This window comes from Mustela lutreola, chromosome 5 (assembly GCF_030435805.1).
Source record: "Mustela lutreola isolate mMusLut2 chromosome 5, mMusLut2.pri, whole genome shotgun sequence".
Classification (NCBI taxonomy): domain Eukaryota; kingdom Metazoa; phylum Chordata; class Mammalia; order Carnivora; family Mustelidae; genus Mustela; species Mustela lutreola.
In genome coordinates, this window is record NC_081294.1 from 121,554,720 (window position 1) to 121,571,191 (window position 16,472).

Sequence of the window (16,472 nt, forward strand, 5' to 3'; positions counted from 1 at the left end):
GGTATACATCGTACTTAAAACACTTAGAGTGCTTACATTAATGCTCTAAATAGATACTCTTACTAAAGCATTGTTACTGTTATTGTAGCATCGTAATATTCTGATAGAATCATTGTCTGGCACATGGTAAATGGTCAGTAAACATTCATTATTATTACCTATATTGTGTTCGGTTTTTTTGACGTGATCATACTGTGATGAATATCTTTGAAGAAAAAAGGCTTTTGCTCTCTCTCTTCTTATTTCCTTGAGATCAATTTTTAGAAATAGAATTACATCTTTGATGCTTACTGCTAAATCACCCACCTGGAGATTGTACTAAACGCAGCTCTCTCCAGCACTGTAAGAGGAATGTTGTTTCCAGTCGTGCTCCATGGAGGAAATGGCAACTGCCCATGTGAGGAGTTTTGCAGTTCTCCAGAAGCACTGATTATTGAGCAAGGGATTTGGTCAACTTCCTCTTCCTTTTCAATGTTTATATGGCCTTCAGGCAAAGATATGAAAAAATCTTAAAACATATTTATTTTTGTGTGTGCTTATTGGCATATTAGTCTGAAGGTTGCTTGAGAAGATATTTGTATTGATATGAAAATTTGCCTTGTCTACATTGGTAAGACAGTTCTCCCATTGAAACTAATACTTTTTTATTTTTAAGAAAAAAACAACAAGCCTTGACAGCAGTCAGCCTTCCAGAACCCATGCTGGCGGAACAGCCCCGGCCACCAAGGTCAGTCATTTCCTTTTTTTTTTTTTTTTTAAGATTTTATTTATTTATTTGAGAGAGAGAGAGAGAGAGAGCACAAGTAGGGGGAGAGGTAGAGGGAGAGGGAGAAAACGGCTTCCCTGCAGAGCAGGGGACTCGATCCCAGAACTCCACATAACCTGAGCCAAAAGCAGGAGCCTAACCAACTGAGCCACCCAGGCGCCCAACGTCAGTCATTTCTTGAAGGTGAAAAGACTCCTAGTCTTCAGGTCAATAAGTTGTGAACAAAATATCATTTCTATGCTGGGGGAGAGGGGAGGAATGTAATTTCTTAATAATGATTTGAGTGATTTAAAACCTTGTTTTAAATCTTGTTATACTGTAAGTGTCCAATCAGTATTATTATCATAATACCTATAAATAATATTGGACTTTGGCATATACTGGGAGTAGAAATATAGTGCTTTCACCTCTTCAGAAAATAATTCAGATTCTCTTTGTGCATATTAGCCACACCAGGCTCTCTGCTAAATGCTCTATATAATTATCTTATGTAATCTCCTCACAGTGTTGTAGTTGTTATTCCTTTTTACCTGAGGAAACCAGGGCTGTGGGAGGTTAAGCATCCTTGACAAGATTGCAAAGCTGGAGGTAGGGTTCAAACCCAGGCTTCCTGTTCATACAGGGTCCTCGACACTGCTGGACTTGAGATGCCCTAACCAAGCATCTGTTAGTGTAATACAGCACTTGGGAGCTTTGCAACTTATAAAAATCACTGAAACAACATATTTCAAAGTTAAAAAAAAATTTACAATTTTAGCTAGTAGTTTTCAGTCTTTAAAATTAGTTATGTGTGGCCCATTTCAACTTGTGGTCTTCCAGTATGTCTGAGATGATCAAAAACCTTAACTTCAGGACTGTCAATACAACTATTTTAAATAAGCATTTTTCCTTTAAAACTGGTAGCTTTCTTATGGAGGTCTGCAGACTTTCTCATATAGGTTGCTTGCTTGATTAAGAGTTTATATTTTAGTGCTTCTTGGAGCCCCTAAAGGTGCCCAAACCAAAGTGCAGCTGAGAAATGAGAAGAAGATGGCCAGAGTTGAACAGACTTGGGGACGCTACAGCATCAGTTCTCAGTATCAGTCGGAAGTCTTCTTCATAGCCAAACAAATTTGACCTGCCTCTTTGCCACTTATTATTAGCAAGTTGACCTAGCCCCACTGAGCCTGAGTTTCCTCATTTGTAAAACAGGGATTGGACTTTTCTTGACATATCTGCTGAGAGACTGAAATAAAATAAAGATAAAATATATATAAAACTCTTATCCCTGAACCTGGCATTTAGTAGGTGCTGGGAAAATGTATCTCTGCTGTGACTACTCTTGTTAGCCTCATACTCTGTTGTTTTGATGTCTGGAACTAACAAAGATTTTCCAACTATGTCCTGTCTTAAAGTACTTTGATTTAACTCATGCTTAAATTACGCTTCTAAAAATAAGAAGCCTCATTAGGAAACCCCAGCCCTCTGAGATTTAGTGGATCATCTGCAGGTGATTTCCAAATTTTGGAATCATCTAAACTCTTGCGCAGGGTGGTGGTTAGTACATTATAGAAAATCACACCCAGTTTTCTCTTGGAAGTTAGCCATAAGAAGAAGTCAGTCCCTTTTCTTTCTTTCTTTCTTTCTTTCTTTCTTTCTTTCTTCCTTCCTTCCTTCCTTCCTTCCTTCCTTCCTTCCTTTCTTTCTTTTTTTAAACACACAAAGTTATTATCCAATCATTCTTCAGTTATAAAGAATTTTGACATCTCCCCCAAATCCTGCTCTGCCTCAGGAAACTGAGGGAGGGGGACATAGCTGGGAGGTGGAGACATTTTAGCCACATGTTTAGTGTTTGTTTAATGTCAAGCTTGTCATTCCTTCTTTAAGTTCTAAAACATTGTCATCTCCCTACCTACATTATTCTCTCTCCTGTTACAATTTCTCAATATAGATTCCTGATTTGCTTTGCTTCACCAGTTTTTTGAATATTGGTTTCTTTGGGGTTTGATTGTTCACTCCTTTCTATCTTGTTATCTTTAACATTTATAGAATATTGGAAGAATATATATATGTATATATGGACATATTATAATTGCTTATTTCTTCTTTTGATGCCTGATTGAAAGGGCTTTGACTAAGCATCCTGATCACTATGAAGATTTTATTTATATATTTGAGAGAGAGAGAGAGTGGGAGAGAATGACAGGGAGGAGGAGCAGAGGGAGAGAGAGAGAGAGAGAGAGGCAATCTCAAGCAGACTCCCCACTGAGTATGACCTGACTTGAGGCTCGATCTCAGGACACTGAAATCATAACCTGAGCCTAAGTCAAGAGTTGGACTCTTAACCAACTGAGCCATCACAGGTGCTCCAGCATGATCATCAATTTAAAGAAAAAGTCATTCCCATGCATCATTGAGAAAAGCTGCAGGTAATAGCATTTGTGATCACTTGAAGCCTTTTATTATACAATTAATTCTTATAACACACACAGGCAACATCATATTACCCTGACACATGTGACAAAATAGTAGATATAATTGGCTGTGAGAATTAGTCTTGGTTTTCTTGACTCTTGACACAGTGAACTTAAAGGGTAAAATAAATGATAATTTTACCACTATAAAGAAAATTTCACAATCTGTCTGAAAAGTTAAACATCTCATTTGAAGCTACACATAAGCTGTGTAATATAGAATGGCTACCGTGTATTGCAGAACGGTTTTATGAACATTCTCACAAAATGAGTAATTTTGTGCGCAAGTAAGACCAGTTCTGCCATGCACTTCTGGGCTTGGAAGACCCAAAGTGCCTCAGTGGCATAGTCTTTCTAAGTCAAAATAATTATTGTAAGATGTTGAGGGATTAATATTTGATTTTTGATGAATTAATAATGAGGACTAATGAGGCTTCAGAAATGATTCATGTTTTTATTAATGCCAGCATGAAAAGAGTTGTGATCCACACGCAGTCATGAGATTGTGTTGTGGGCGGAGTTCTGAGGCCTATGTGTTGTAACCACTTCCTATTCAGGCAGGGAAATCGAGGTTGCACTTCTGTTAGGAATGTGGCTGCAGAAACTATTAACAATATGTCTGTTGGGGTGCCTGGGTGGCTCAGTCGGTTAAGCATCTGCTTTGAGCTCAGCTCATGATCCTGGGGTCCTGGGGTAGAGTCCCATGGCAGGCTCCCTGCTTGGCCAGGGGAAGGGCTGCTCCTCCCTCTCCTCTCCGAGCATGCTCTCTCTCTCACTCTCTCTCAAATAAATAATTAAATTTATATTTATTTATTATTATATTATTTATAATATATTTATATTATATATAAATATAAAATATGTTTTTATATATATTTATATATATATTTATTTATTTGACAGAGAGAGATCACAAGTAGGCAGAGAGGCAGGCAGAGTGAGAGGGGGGAAGCAGGCTCGCCGCTGAGCAGAGAGCCCAATGGGGGGCTTGATCCAAGGATCCCAGGATCATGACCTGAGCCAAAGGCAGAGGCTTAATCCACTGAGCCACCCAGGCACACCCCCCCCCCTGCAAAAAAGACTATTAAAACTACTAAAACTATTAAAAAACTATTAAGACTATTACTTCCTATTGGAATCCAGTGTTTCAAACCCAAAAAGAATTTCTTAAGGATAGCAGGGGTAGCTCATGGAAAGATCCAGAAGGCTCCAGCAGCAGGAATGTAAAGTTTCACAGCTAAGAACAATGCCCTGACATACCACGGGAGCTGCTTCTGCTGCCACTACAGCTTGAGGAGCTAGGACACATTTAGGACCGGATACCAGAAACTCTGCCCCTGCCAATCATGATGACACATATGCCTTGTCAGACACAGATTTCTTGGTGGGCAGTGGTCTCTTCCCATTGCTCGTTGCTTGTTCCCAGTGTCATTCTTTATGCCACATCTGATTGACCAGTGTGAGTCACAGGCCTCCACCCTGTTACGAGGGAATCTGGGATTGTGAGCACTCTGGATTCTGCTTTGGGAAAGTGCATGTTGATTAGGTGGGAAACTTATCAATATGAAGTGAGAGTATTCAGGTGTGTGGCCAGCTGCAAACTGACATATATCTTCTACAGAAAGGAAAACAGGAGAACTGCCTCACTGCACAGGAAGGTAAATGAATCATGATATGTTGTTTAGCAATATTAGGCCTTTAGAATGGAAGGGGATACAGACATTTTCTTTTCTCTCAGCTACAGGGGAAAAGATTTGCAAAGGAATAAGCACCCATCAGAAAATTCTTTCGTGAATTTTGCTCCTGGTTTTGCCATAAATAGCTGTGTTGGCATAAATAGCTCTGCTTTCAGGTGCCAATATTCTCATCCATAAGATGAGTGAGAGGCAGGATAAACTGTGTGTGTTCCCGCGGTCAATGTCAGCCTCACCCCCAGTACCAGGTGTGGTTTGGGGGATGACTCTGTGTTAATTAGGCAAGCATTTTTATTTTAATAATTGCATATATATTTTAATGTGCTGAAAAATAAAATAACACTTCAGATTCATGATCCCAAGGATAGCTTTGCTTAAGTTAAAAAGTTTAAAAAGTAAAAAGTAAATTAAGTTAAAAAGTTAAAAAGTAAATCTATTTTTTAAAATATTAAGTAGGGGTACCTGGGTGGCTCAGTGGGTTAAAGCCTCTGCCTTCGGCTCAGGTCATGATCCCAGAGTCCTGGAATCAAGCCCCACATCGGGCTCTCTGCTTGGCAGGGAGCCTGCTTCCTCCTCTCTCTCTCTGCTTGCCTCTCCACCTACTTGTAACCTCTGTCCATCAAATAAATAAATAAATAAATCTTTAAAATATTAAGTAAACGTAATACATTTATAACCTATTACAAATATGACAGGCAATGCACAAGTAACCAATGTTTGGAAAACAAGATTCAGAGCAGTACGTCTCATATTTTAATATTCACATTGACTCAGTGAGGTTTTATTAAAATGAGGATTCTGACTCAAGAAGCCTGCAGTGAGACTGGGATTCTGCTTTTTTTTTTTTTTTTTTTAAGATTTTATTTATGTATTTGACAGACAGAGATCATAAGAAGGCAGAGAGGCAGGCAGAGAGAGAGGAGGAAGCAGGCTCCCTGCAGAGCGGAGAGCCCAATGCGAGACCCGATCCCAGGACTCTGGGATCATGACTTGAGCCGAAGGCAGAGGCTCTAACCCACTGAGCCACCCAGGTGCCCCTGCGATTCTGCTTTTCTTTTCGTTTCTTTTCTTTTTTTGACTCTGCTTTTCTAATGAGCTCCTCGTTCCTGCTGATCCTGCTGGCCTGGCAAGCACAGGTTCAGTGGCAAGGATGCTGAACTGTTCTTGATGGTGGGTCATTTAGACTACCTGTCCTTTAGATTACCTCAACGGTGATTAGAGAAACTGGTTTGAATACAGATTCTCAGGTTCCAAGCCAAGAATGCTGATTCAAGAGGGTAGGGTAAGGCCCAGGACTTTATATACCTACCCCTAGGTGTTTCAGATACAGATGACCTGAGGACCACACTGGAAGAAAGGATGAACCTCTAGGACTGGGGCAGCCAAAGCACATCAAGAAGTAATAAAGTTCCTCTTCCTGTGTAAGAAAAGGAAGGTTCTACATGAACCGCAGGATAAGATTGAAAATTTTATTTCGTAACATGTAATTACTCATCTGTACTCTTCAGGAACACAGGATCACTCACCTTTACTGAGGGAGATGTGCTACCTAATGCTAGGGGCTGTGGTACCTGGGACTTATCCCATTGGGGTGTGGCTCAAATAAGGCATGATGTGCTGTTTGTCATAGGAGGAAGTGAATGTCAGTGGAACCCAAGCAAGCTGAAGTTTCGTTAAAAAAAAAAAAAAAAAAAAAAAAGGAAAGAAAATACTAACGATATAAAAGAAAATTTTTAAAAAGCTTTATATATTTTAGAGAGAGAGAGAGAGCTTGTGGAATGAAAGAGCACAAGCCCCGGAGGGGAGGGGGACAGAGGCAGAGGGAGAAGCAGGTCCCCACTGAGCAGGGAGCCCAATATGGGGCTCAGTTCCAGACCCTGGGATCATGACCTGAGCTGAAGGCAGAGGCTTAACTAACAGAGCCACCCAGACGCCCCTAAAAAGGGGAATTTTTTAAGCTGTATTTTCATGGGAGAATAATTTTAAGGACAAGGTCTTCTGTTCAAGGAATTATAAAATATTAGAAAGGGTCTTACTTCAACAGCTTTACTTAACAGAAAACAAAAAATGAAAACTAATGAGGAGACTGTGAGGAACACCTTGCAGAGGAAGTGGAGTACAAAGCTGTGCAGAGGAGCTCTCTGCCTTTTTCATGCCAGCTGGTGTCACCTCAGCCTTGGCTGGCTGCAGCACTGAGTCATTGCTCAGCTGTCACTAGCTAGGCCTGAGGTCTCTGCTCCCCAGTCACTGACCACCACCTCCTCCAGACACACCCTGGGCACAGTGTCCAGAGTTTTTATTGTGACTAGTTTGCAGCCTTGGGAAGAGTTGACTTTCCATATTTCTTTTAAAATTTCATAACTCTTTTCTATGAACACGATCATTCTGTATTTAATTAATTGGCATTCTTCTAGAGCCTTTTCATTCATTCATTCATTCATTCATGAATTTATATAGTAGTACGGACCTGTGAATCCTTATTTTATTCCTTGGTTTAAAATCCATTTTTCTAATTTTTTTTGATCGTTTTAATCACAATAATATATTATGTGCTATAATTTAGTAGGAGTTTGACTCCGTTAAACTGCTCTTTAAAAGATCCATTATACTCTTCGAGGTGCATTATACTATTTGAGATGATCAGCAGGATGAATCCCTGCTGATGGTCATTCTTAATTTGTTTTATAGTTTTAAAAAAAGAGATATTTGGAGCCATATATTTGTAAGAGTGCCCCTCTTGCCTCCCTTAATTCTGGTGGAGTCACCGGGTGACAGCCCGGGCGCGGGAGAACTCTGCCATCAGCAGGGGCTGTGCGCCCTGCGCGCCGCCCGTATCCCAGGCGGCCTTATTAATAAGTGAGCCGGCTTCCGGGAGGCCTGCCCGAGACGAGTGGGCAGAGCGGACGCCTCCCTCCGCAGACGCCTCCCTTCGCAGACCCGCGCGGAGCTCCCCGGCGGCGCCGCGGTGAGAGGAGGGCGGGGAGCGGCGTGCGTCGCGTCCCGGGACCGCCCCGCCCCTTGCTCTCTGCGGGCTGAGGCTCTAAGCAGAAACCGCGGGGGCTGAGCCCAGCCAGGAATGCAAACCGCCTGAAAACCCAGCGGAAGTCTCTGGGCCCGGGGAGTGGGACGCAGAGTGAGTACTGATTTCGGCCGCTGGCCTCCCTTCCCGGGCGAGCCGTCTGAGCCGCCCCCTTCGCGCCCGGCCCTGCGCGGCGCACATTCGCACCCTGCGTCTGGCTTCCCGGCTTGGACCTGCGTTCTTACTAGTTAGTCTCTTGACCCCGAAGATGCATTTCTTTCCAAATGGGCTCTAAGTTATATTGTGTTACTTGTAAACCTCTCCCTCCCTCTCTCCCCCCTTCCTCCCGGACGGTAACACTGTGCTGGCTTTAAAGCTGTAATGTATCTGGTGACCGGACGCGCGCGGTTGGGTTACAAAACCAGGGATTTGTGTGACCTGGAAAAAACAGCAAAGAAGAAAAGCAGCAGCTCTATTTGGTTTGGCATTTTTAAGGTTAGGACCTACCAAGCTCCCCCCAACCCCCGCCCCCCAGCCCTGCCCTGCCCTCAATACTGTGCTGACCTCCGTTTTAGAGAGTGAGCTCACTCTGTATAACCTTTCCACGTACCTGATACATACTGGGTGTGGTGTCGTATATGTTGTAACATGTTTTGGTTCTATTTCCTTGAACACAACCCGAGACTGTGGTCAGATAACATCCCTGAGAGGTACTTTGTCTTTCAAGAATGCAAGGTGTTTTCACAGAGATTTTAACAATCTCGGCTGCACTAACAGGGTCCCAGTGTTCCTCAGGAACAGGCAAGAGGCAAATTCTTTATTCCTATTTTACAGCTTGAGAAAACCAGGCAGAGTTTAGGAGAAGCTTCCTTAAGGGGCAAGACCTTCAGTTCTCTGACTAGTCTTCTAGTAATCCACCTATACATCGGAGGAACCAGAATGCTCAGTCAGCTACTCAGGAAAGTTTCTGCTGTATGAGGTGTGTTGTTGAGTGAAAACCTCTGCATTGCAGAGGTCAGTAAGGAGTGGCACCCGCTGTTCAAAGGGGGAAACTGTTTTCTAGTGAGTAGCTATCCAGTGTGTCTTCCTGATGTTCTGTTTGTGGGCAGTGAATTCAGCTTTTGCACACTGATTTTTCAGTATTTAAAAGGGTATTTGTTGCTGGGAATGTGGTGGGAAGGGAGTGATGTCGGGATTCTAGAAGACAGTGTAGTATTAAAGTAGTGACATTCAGCCAAATCATGCTGAAGCTGGAAAGGCTACATCTGCTGACTAATGGAGAAAGTGGCCAATAGCAATCAGGGTGGAGTGGGAATCCACGTATGCACAGCAAGGACCCTTGGTATCGATTATACAAAAGTGAGCTTTGCAGACTGCACGACAGTGTTTATGAAACAGCCCATTCAAGTATAAATGTTAGCTGTGGCTCAGTTCACATGCCTTTAAAAAAGATTCCTAGTGCATGAGAAGGGTTGGTTATATAGTACTGGTGGTGAATTTAGTTCCTTGATTGTTCTCAGAATTGATCAAAGAAGGGTTCCTCTTGATCTTTTTTTCACTTGATAAAACCAGTCTTATTTTTCAATTCAAGAAATATATATTGAGCACTTACTATGTGGAAATAACCTTGGTAGATGCTGTGGGGAAACAAATATATGGATCCTGTATTCAAGGGATACAGTATAGCAAGAAGCTGGCATTCTAAGAACAGAAGTAACAGAGCTAATTGAGACTATGTAACCAAATGAAACTTTACTATGTGATAACTTTTCATGTCCTGGGAAAATACTTTATAGGGAGCTGTTAAATATGTCCTGAGAAACAATGCAGTGTGGTAGGTAAGAGGTCAGGCTCTTACTTTCTTAATCTGTAAAATGGGTATAATAAGAGTTTCGACCTCATGGCTGCATTATCATCACGTAATGTGAAGTACTCAGCTAACCACTAGGACATAGTAGTTTTCACTAAATGTAGCAATAACTGTGACCACCCTACAGATTATGCTGATCTCTTCTTGTTCTGAAACCAATTATAGTTACTTTCTGATGATTTATTATTACTGCCTAATGTAGGTAGGAGGGCACTAGGACAACAACATCACTTTGCTAACAGTAGGATTAACAGATTTCCAGTGGTATATAGACCAATGGACCAAAGTATATGGTCTTGTTCAGAAGTTAGCATGTCTTAAGAGATGTTGTAAAGTACCCTTAGAAATCAGAAATAATGGGTTTGAGCAATTATGGCTTTCCATAAATATAGTTTAGCTCACTTGTTCTTAACCAGGGGAGGTAGCACCCTATTAAAAGGTATATTAAAATACACGAGCGTGTTTTTGGTGATGCCCTAGCATTCACTGGGAAAGAGACAGTCCTTCATACTTAAGAACTGTCAGCCCAAATGCCAGGAAGTACCCTGTTGAGAAACACTGAGTAGATAACATTTTTTTTTAAGGATTTTATTTATGCTCTTGGTTGGGGGGCTATTGGGGAGCAGATGAGAGGGAGAAGCAGGCTCTCTGCTAAGCAGGTGGCCTGCCACTGGGATAAGGAGCTCAATCCCAAGAACCTGGAATCATGACCAAAGCCCAAGGCAGATGCTCAGTGGTGACCAAACCAAAGACAGATGTTCAACCTACTCAAACAACAAAGCCACATAGATAGCCCTAACGTTTTTATATTTTTATAAGATTTTTTATTATCTGACACACAGAGAGAGACATCACAAGTAGGCAGAGAGGCAGGCAGAGAAAGAGGGGGAAGCAGGCTTCCTGCTGAGCAGAGAGCCCGATGCAGGGCTCGATCCCAGGACCCTGAGATTATGACCTGGGCCGAAGGCAGAGGCTTAACCTGCTGAGCCATCCAGGTGCCCCTAACGTTTTTATTTTAAAGGCTATTTACATAGAAAATATGAAGTGCGATTGTTTGTGACAACCATTGTACTTTCCTAATATGCAGATGATTCAGTATATCAGAAAAACTATAGAATTAAATATGTTCCTGTTATAAAGTCAGACACATTGGTGCTAAGACATACATTCCAGATTCGTCTAGTTTCCAAAATGAGAGCATTGTAAAATATAATGAAAAAGAAGCTACAAAGAGAAATATGTAGAAATATGACGTTAGCAAGGCAGTACAGTCTCAGTGAATTTATTAAACATTCTAGCTGTGCATGGGAGCTCAGACTTCTGAATCTTACTGGGAGCTCAGACTTCTGAATCTTACTGAGGTTTCCTCATGATGCCTGGTTGGTGTTCATGACCTTCACAAGCAGGGGCCTAGACCAATTCCAATTCACTCAAAATTGCTGTAGGAGATGGAGGCCAGCTTTGGATTCTGTAAACTCTCTGGATTCTGTGCTGGGTTGAGGTCCCCCACACAAGTGATAGAAGTATGAAGACCTAGACCAGACCTCAGAGCCCTGGGAGCTGGACTGAACAGAGCTGTTAGTGGAGAGGTCGGAGATCCCTGTGCCTGCAGAGTAACCAGGGTCTCGGTCTGTGGCATAGGATTTCTTTATTACCTATACTAAGAGGGTGGCCAGAGGAAGGAGCGGGAAGTAGAATTATTTGTACATTTTTCAGCTACACGTGTTTTTTATATTTCCTCCTTATCATAAAGATAGAAAATTGTGTTTATATCCAGCATGGCAAATAAAATATTTTGCTATAACTCCATTCCTATAGCTAGTCATCATCAGAATCCTGGAATGTAAATATTCTCATACCAATATGTAACAGTACTTTGCATGCTTTGACACGGGCATCTTTTCATGATATTTTATTTATTTATGTATCAAAGGGCTTGGTTTACAGCAGGAAATTGAAACTGGTGGCCACGATTTTTATTTTCCAGGAGTCTTAACTTCTCTTTTATATTCACTCTCTTTATTTATCTCTGTCTTTAATTTTTTTATGTCAAAATTTATCCAGTATTTCTTCCGGGCTTCTTCCATCAGAATTTGGACTAATATTTTTAGGCATGCATGATGTATTTTAAATGTTTGAAAGCATTTAGATGAGGAATGTGTATTCTACTTGGTCACAAAGCCCATTACACTCTCTTCATACTGACTAGACAGATTCCTTGACATCATCTAGCACATATTTTCGTTTGAATTTTAGACCCCAGTCTACAAAGGTAGACAAATACTGTTTTCTAAAAATTCACTTAGTCATTTGAAAATTGGATTCTTTTAGTATGTATGTTTAAGTATGTGTGTGTGTGTGTGTGTGTGTGTGTACAAAAAAAAATGTGTATATCTACTTACGAGCTGCATACTGGATGTGTGCAGTATTATGAGTTTTCCTATTGGTCCAGAAGACCTGCCTACAGCAGTACTGGGATTGGTGTTGTCTGCTGTAAACTCTTGTCTTAGAGAGGAAGGTGATATAGGCATAATCACAAGGATCAAGTAGCCCTGGGTTTTAGAATACACGGATTGGAGAGGACAGGTATCCTTGAGGTATTGTAGGGCTGTCTTTTTACGGAACGTCTACACTCTTCATTAACTTGGGCTGGCATTATCAACACCAAAAATCTTCTTTTAAAAACTGCTTGGGAAGTATTTTTGCAAAATAATTCTGTGATCTGTCCTAGTATCTTATGTAGTCTCTTTGGTTCCTTCTGACCCAATGAAAGGACGAAGGAACAAAGTTTGCCACCAGGAAAAATGCCAGTGGATTATAGGTGGTAGAAAACAGTTGGTTATTTCTCTGACCTACTGTAAGACCATCTTGTTTTAAACTATTTAAAGCAGTGCTCCTCTCAATATCAAGGAGTTTCAGAATCCCCTGAGAGGCATAAAGCTTTTCAGTCTGCAGGCCTTCCTCCCTCTTCCTCCCACCCTTTCCCTTTCACAGGCTACTGAGTGTTTACTATCTCCCATCCCCCACCCCAACACTGCCTGGAAACACTGAGCTAAGGTGTTAAAGCTTGGCAAGTTACATTACCCAGTGGTCTGACATAACTGATTGCCAGCAAACATTATGCACATTTTTAGTACAAAACGTTTCAATTTTTGCATGTTCCTGTTTATTTTGCATAAAGTTTGATCAGTTCAAATTAGTGATTGCTTGTCCCTAGCAGTGTTATAAGACTAAATTATCACTATGGCGAGTGCTGTGAATTGTGTAAGACTGATGAATCACAGACCTGTGACCCTGAAACAAATAATATAGGTTAATTTTTTAAAAAATAAATGTAAATTTACCATGTGATCCAATAATTCCACTCCTAGGTGGAAGAGAAATGAAATAATATGTCTGCATAAAGACTTTAAAACAAAAAACAAAACCAAAAAACCCCTCAATTATCATCCATATGATACCTTACTGTAAACTTGACTTTTACATCAATCAGTCAAGTAATTAATCATTGTATGGGATTTTAGCCATAAAGTGTCTATGTCACTAAGAAACATTGTACCCCCTTGCAGAATATTCAGAGATCCAAAAGGGAAGGTTAACTTCTTTTGGCTATTGAGTTTGAGGCTTCTGTTGCCTTCAAGAATCTTTTAATTATTGCAGTGATTGGTACTGAATTATTCCCAAATAATGTTCTTGTGGTGAGATAGGATTCCTAGCCTTGCAAATAAGAATTATTTCCTTCTTTTGTCCTTCTGACAGTCATATTTGTATACTTCTTCAGATATTTCCAAAGATTGAATGTGATGAACAGTGATGTACATATTTGCAATTAAAATCTTTGTACAATACCCCAATTGATTTCCAATTGAACTGGTGATAAACCGCATCTCCTCTGTGTATGTATAACTTCTCCACATTCTCCTATAGGTGAGCAAACTGAAGGCTTTGCTATTCAAAGTGGAGGGACAGTCAATGGGAAATAAGTAAAAGCTTAACAAAGAACATTCTAGCTAGTGCTGATAATCTGAAAATAATTCTAGAATCATCTGGGGGAGGGTTTAGGTCCAGTAGCATGTATGTATCTCGAGGATCCATATATTTAAAAATAAACAGAAAGAAACCAACCATTTATTAATTTATCAAATAACTACTGTGTTAAGTAACTTACATAGGATTTCATTTCATCCTCTTAAGAGTTACAGATTTTGTGGGACACCTCCTGTCCCAGTCGGAAGACCACGTGACTCTTGATTTGGGATCATGAGTTTGAGCCCCACATTGGGTATAGGGATTACTAAAAAGAATAAATTTTAAAAATTTTTAAAGAGTTGCTTGCATATTTTGCAACTAGGTAAGAGGGTATGAGGACCTATTTATAAATGAGAAGACTAAGGCTCAGAGAGATTAATTTACCCTGGGTCACACAGATAGCAAGGTTTTATTTGATTCTAATGTTCTTTTCAGTAGGCTGGTCTTATAAAATCTTCCTCTCAGTAGTTTATACCTAGGAAGTTTAAATAACTGAGAGATGAATGTGTATCTAAATTCAAAAAAGCGCTAGAAATCGATATTGTGTTCTCTATTGTTATACTCAATATCTTAATACGGTTGGAATTCTCTGATGGCTGAGATTTCCTGCTTGTGTGAAAGAGAGTATTGTACACTGGAATTAAAAAATAATAGTTTTGTTGACAGGGTTTCTTTAGATGTTTAAGTAGGCAACAGAGAAGGGATAACTTAGCCATTTTTGAATATGAAATTTTTAAATGGCAGATTAGAATATAACTGAGAAGTCCCTTCTCATGGAGGAAATACAGAACTTTTTACTTAGGCAAGCAGCAATGTTCATCAACTCAAATGATCAATTTACATCAGTTTCAAAAGAATCTTACTTTAAAATCCATTCTTGTATTTCATGGCATTTTTTTTTTCCTAGGGCAAAGTCGGAAAATGCAGTGAAAGGCACTGTTATTACTATTCCTGTTTTATAGACAAGGCAACTGAGTGCAGAGCAGTTAAGGAATTTGCTCAAATTCACACAACTGATAGCAGAGCTGGCATTGCAACTCAGGAGTTTGCCTACAGAGCCATTCTCCTAACCACTAAACAAAACCACCTCTTTAATATTGGAAAAGATTAAACTTGCCGTCTGCAGACATTTGTGAATTTGTTTTGCTTATACGGTTTCTGGAATGACATTTATTGTCAAGTTACATTTTCATTTTGGTCATTTGAAAATCAGCTAGGACAAGGCGACTTTGTTACAATTCTTATTTTGAAGGCTTCTTATTAAGAACATGCATCAGTGGGAAGCTTGATGGTCCATAACAGGCCCATATCTCAGTTCCCACATGACTGGTTCTTCATAAACTCCCTCTCGTTTCCTGTTAGAGTCTGTCATCCTTGTAGAGATTGAGGTTGGAAGTTGGTTTTATAGCACAAGGACTTAGCAGAAGTTCTCATGTCCCCTCACTCTCCACTAGGTCTACAGCGAAGGAATGAACTTGAAAACCCAATGGAAGCCAAGCTGAAAGGCTCTGAGACAATTGTTCAGCAGAGCTTAGAGTATTTTTTTATATATAATAATCACCCCATCAGTAATCATATATGCATTAATTACCACATAATCTTTTAGGATTTGTAAAACAAATCTGTGCTCCTGCTACCAAGATTCCTGTTCCCATATTGCATGGAATGTAGATCTAGAACATAGATTGAATCCAAAGAAAATTTCATAATGTCAAATAATAGTACCCTTTTTTCCTTAAGAAAGGTAAATAACATTTGTGCTTAACTTCTCAAGGCAGTGGTCACCACAGAACATGCTTCTACCATGGTGAGACTGAAGAACTAGAAACTTTTGAGGCTATTGGTATTAACATAATTTTTAAAAAATCAGTGATTTGAATTGATTTACCTTGTGCTAGGAGCCAAGCACTTTATAAACATACCCTCATTTAACCCTTACTGTTTTTATACCCATTTAACAAATTAAAAACTCATGTTTGGAAAAGTTGAGCAGCTTGCCGAAGTTACACAGCTGGAATTAGACGCCAGGTGTGTGGGACTCCAGAGGCTAAACGCCCCTATTTCCCATTTGAACATCTCTCATTGGGTACATTATTTAATAAGCTTCACGTCATTACAGCATAGAATATCAGCATTGCTGAAGTATAGATTTCTCAAGCCTGATGGCTTACTGATGAGGGAACCGTGTTCCACAGGGGTTAAAACTCAAGGTCACACAGCTTGACAAGACTAGTCAATTTTCCTCATTGTTATTACGGATCTTGTATTATGCTGAAATTGCTTGACTCGCGGTTTTATGAAAATCCTGCCCAGACTACCTTTCCTAGGGTGGGATAAGAAGAAGAAAATGGGGGGGGGGGGTGCCTGGGTGGCTCAGTGGGTTAAGGTCAGGTCAGGATCTCAGGGTCCTGGGATCCAGCATCACATGGGGCTCCCTGCTCAGCAGGGAGCCTACTTCCCACCCCTCCCCCACCCTGCCTGCCTCTCTGCTTACTTGTGATCTCTCTCTCTCTCTCTGTCAAATAAATAAATAAAATCTTAAAAAAAAAAAAAAAGAAGAAGAAGAAGAAGAAACTGGGCTGTCTTTTCCAGGTCTAACCTCTCTGCTTTATCTTGGGCAAAGTCAGACACAGTTGGAATT

General features: G+C 40.5%; 1 protein-coding gene across 16 annotated transcripts in view; it reads left to right on the forward strand.

Annotated features, from left to right (window-relative positions):
* CAST (calpastatin) overlaps positions 1-16,472 on the forward strand; it is a 112,237-nt gene that overhangs the window by 34,547 nt on the left and 61,218 nt on the right. For 10 of the 16 annotated variants that reach the window (XM_059175521.1, XM_059175523.1, XM_059175522.1 and 7 more), the window contains exon 3: positions 656-727. The exons of 4 other annotated variants lie outside the window; for them this stretch is intronic. In XM_059175521.1, coding sequence (XP_059031504.1) covers positions 656-727 — 72 coding nt within the window. Of the gene's footprint in view, positions 1-655; positions 728-7,887; positions 8,047-16,472 lie in introns of those variants that run through there. 2 more of the 16 variants (XM_059175537.1, XM_059175538.1) reach the window with 1 other exon arrangement.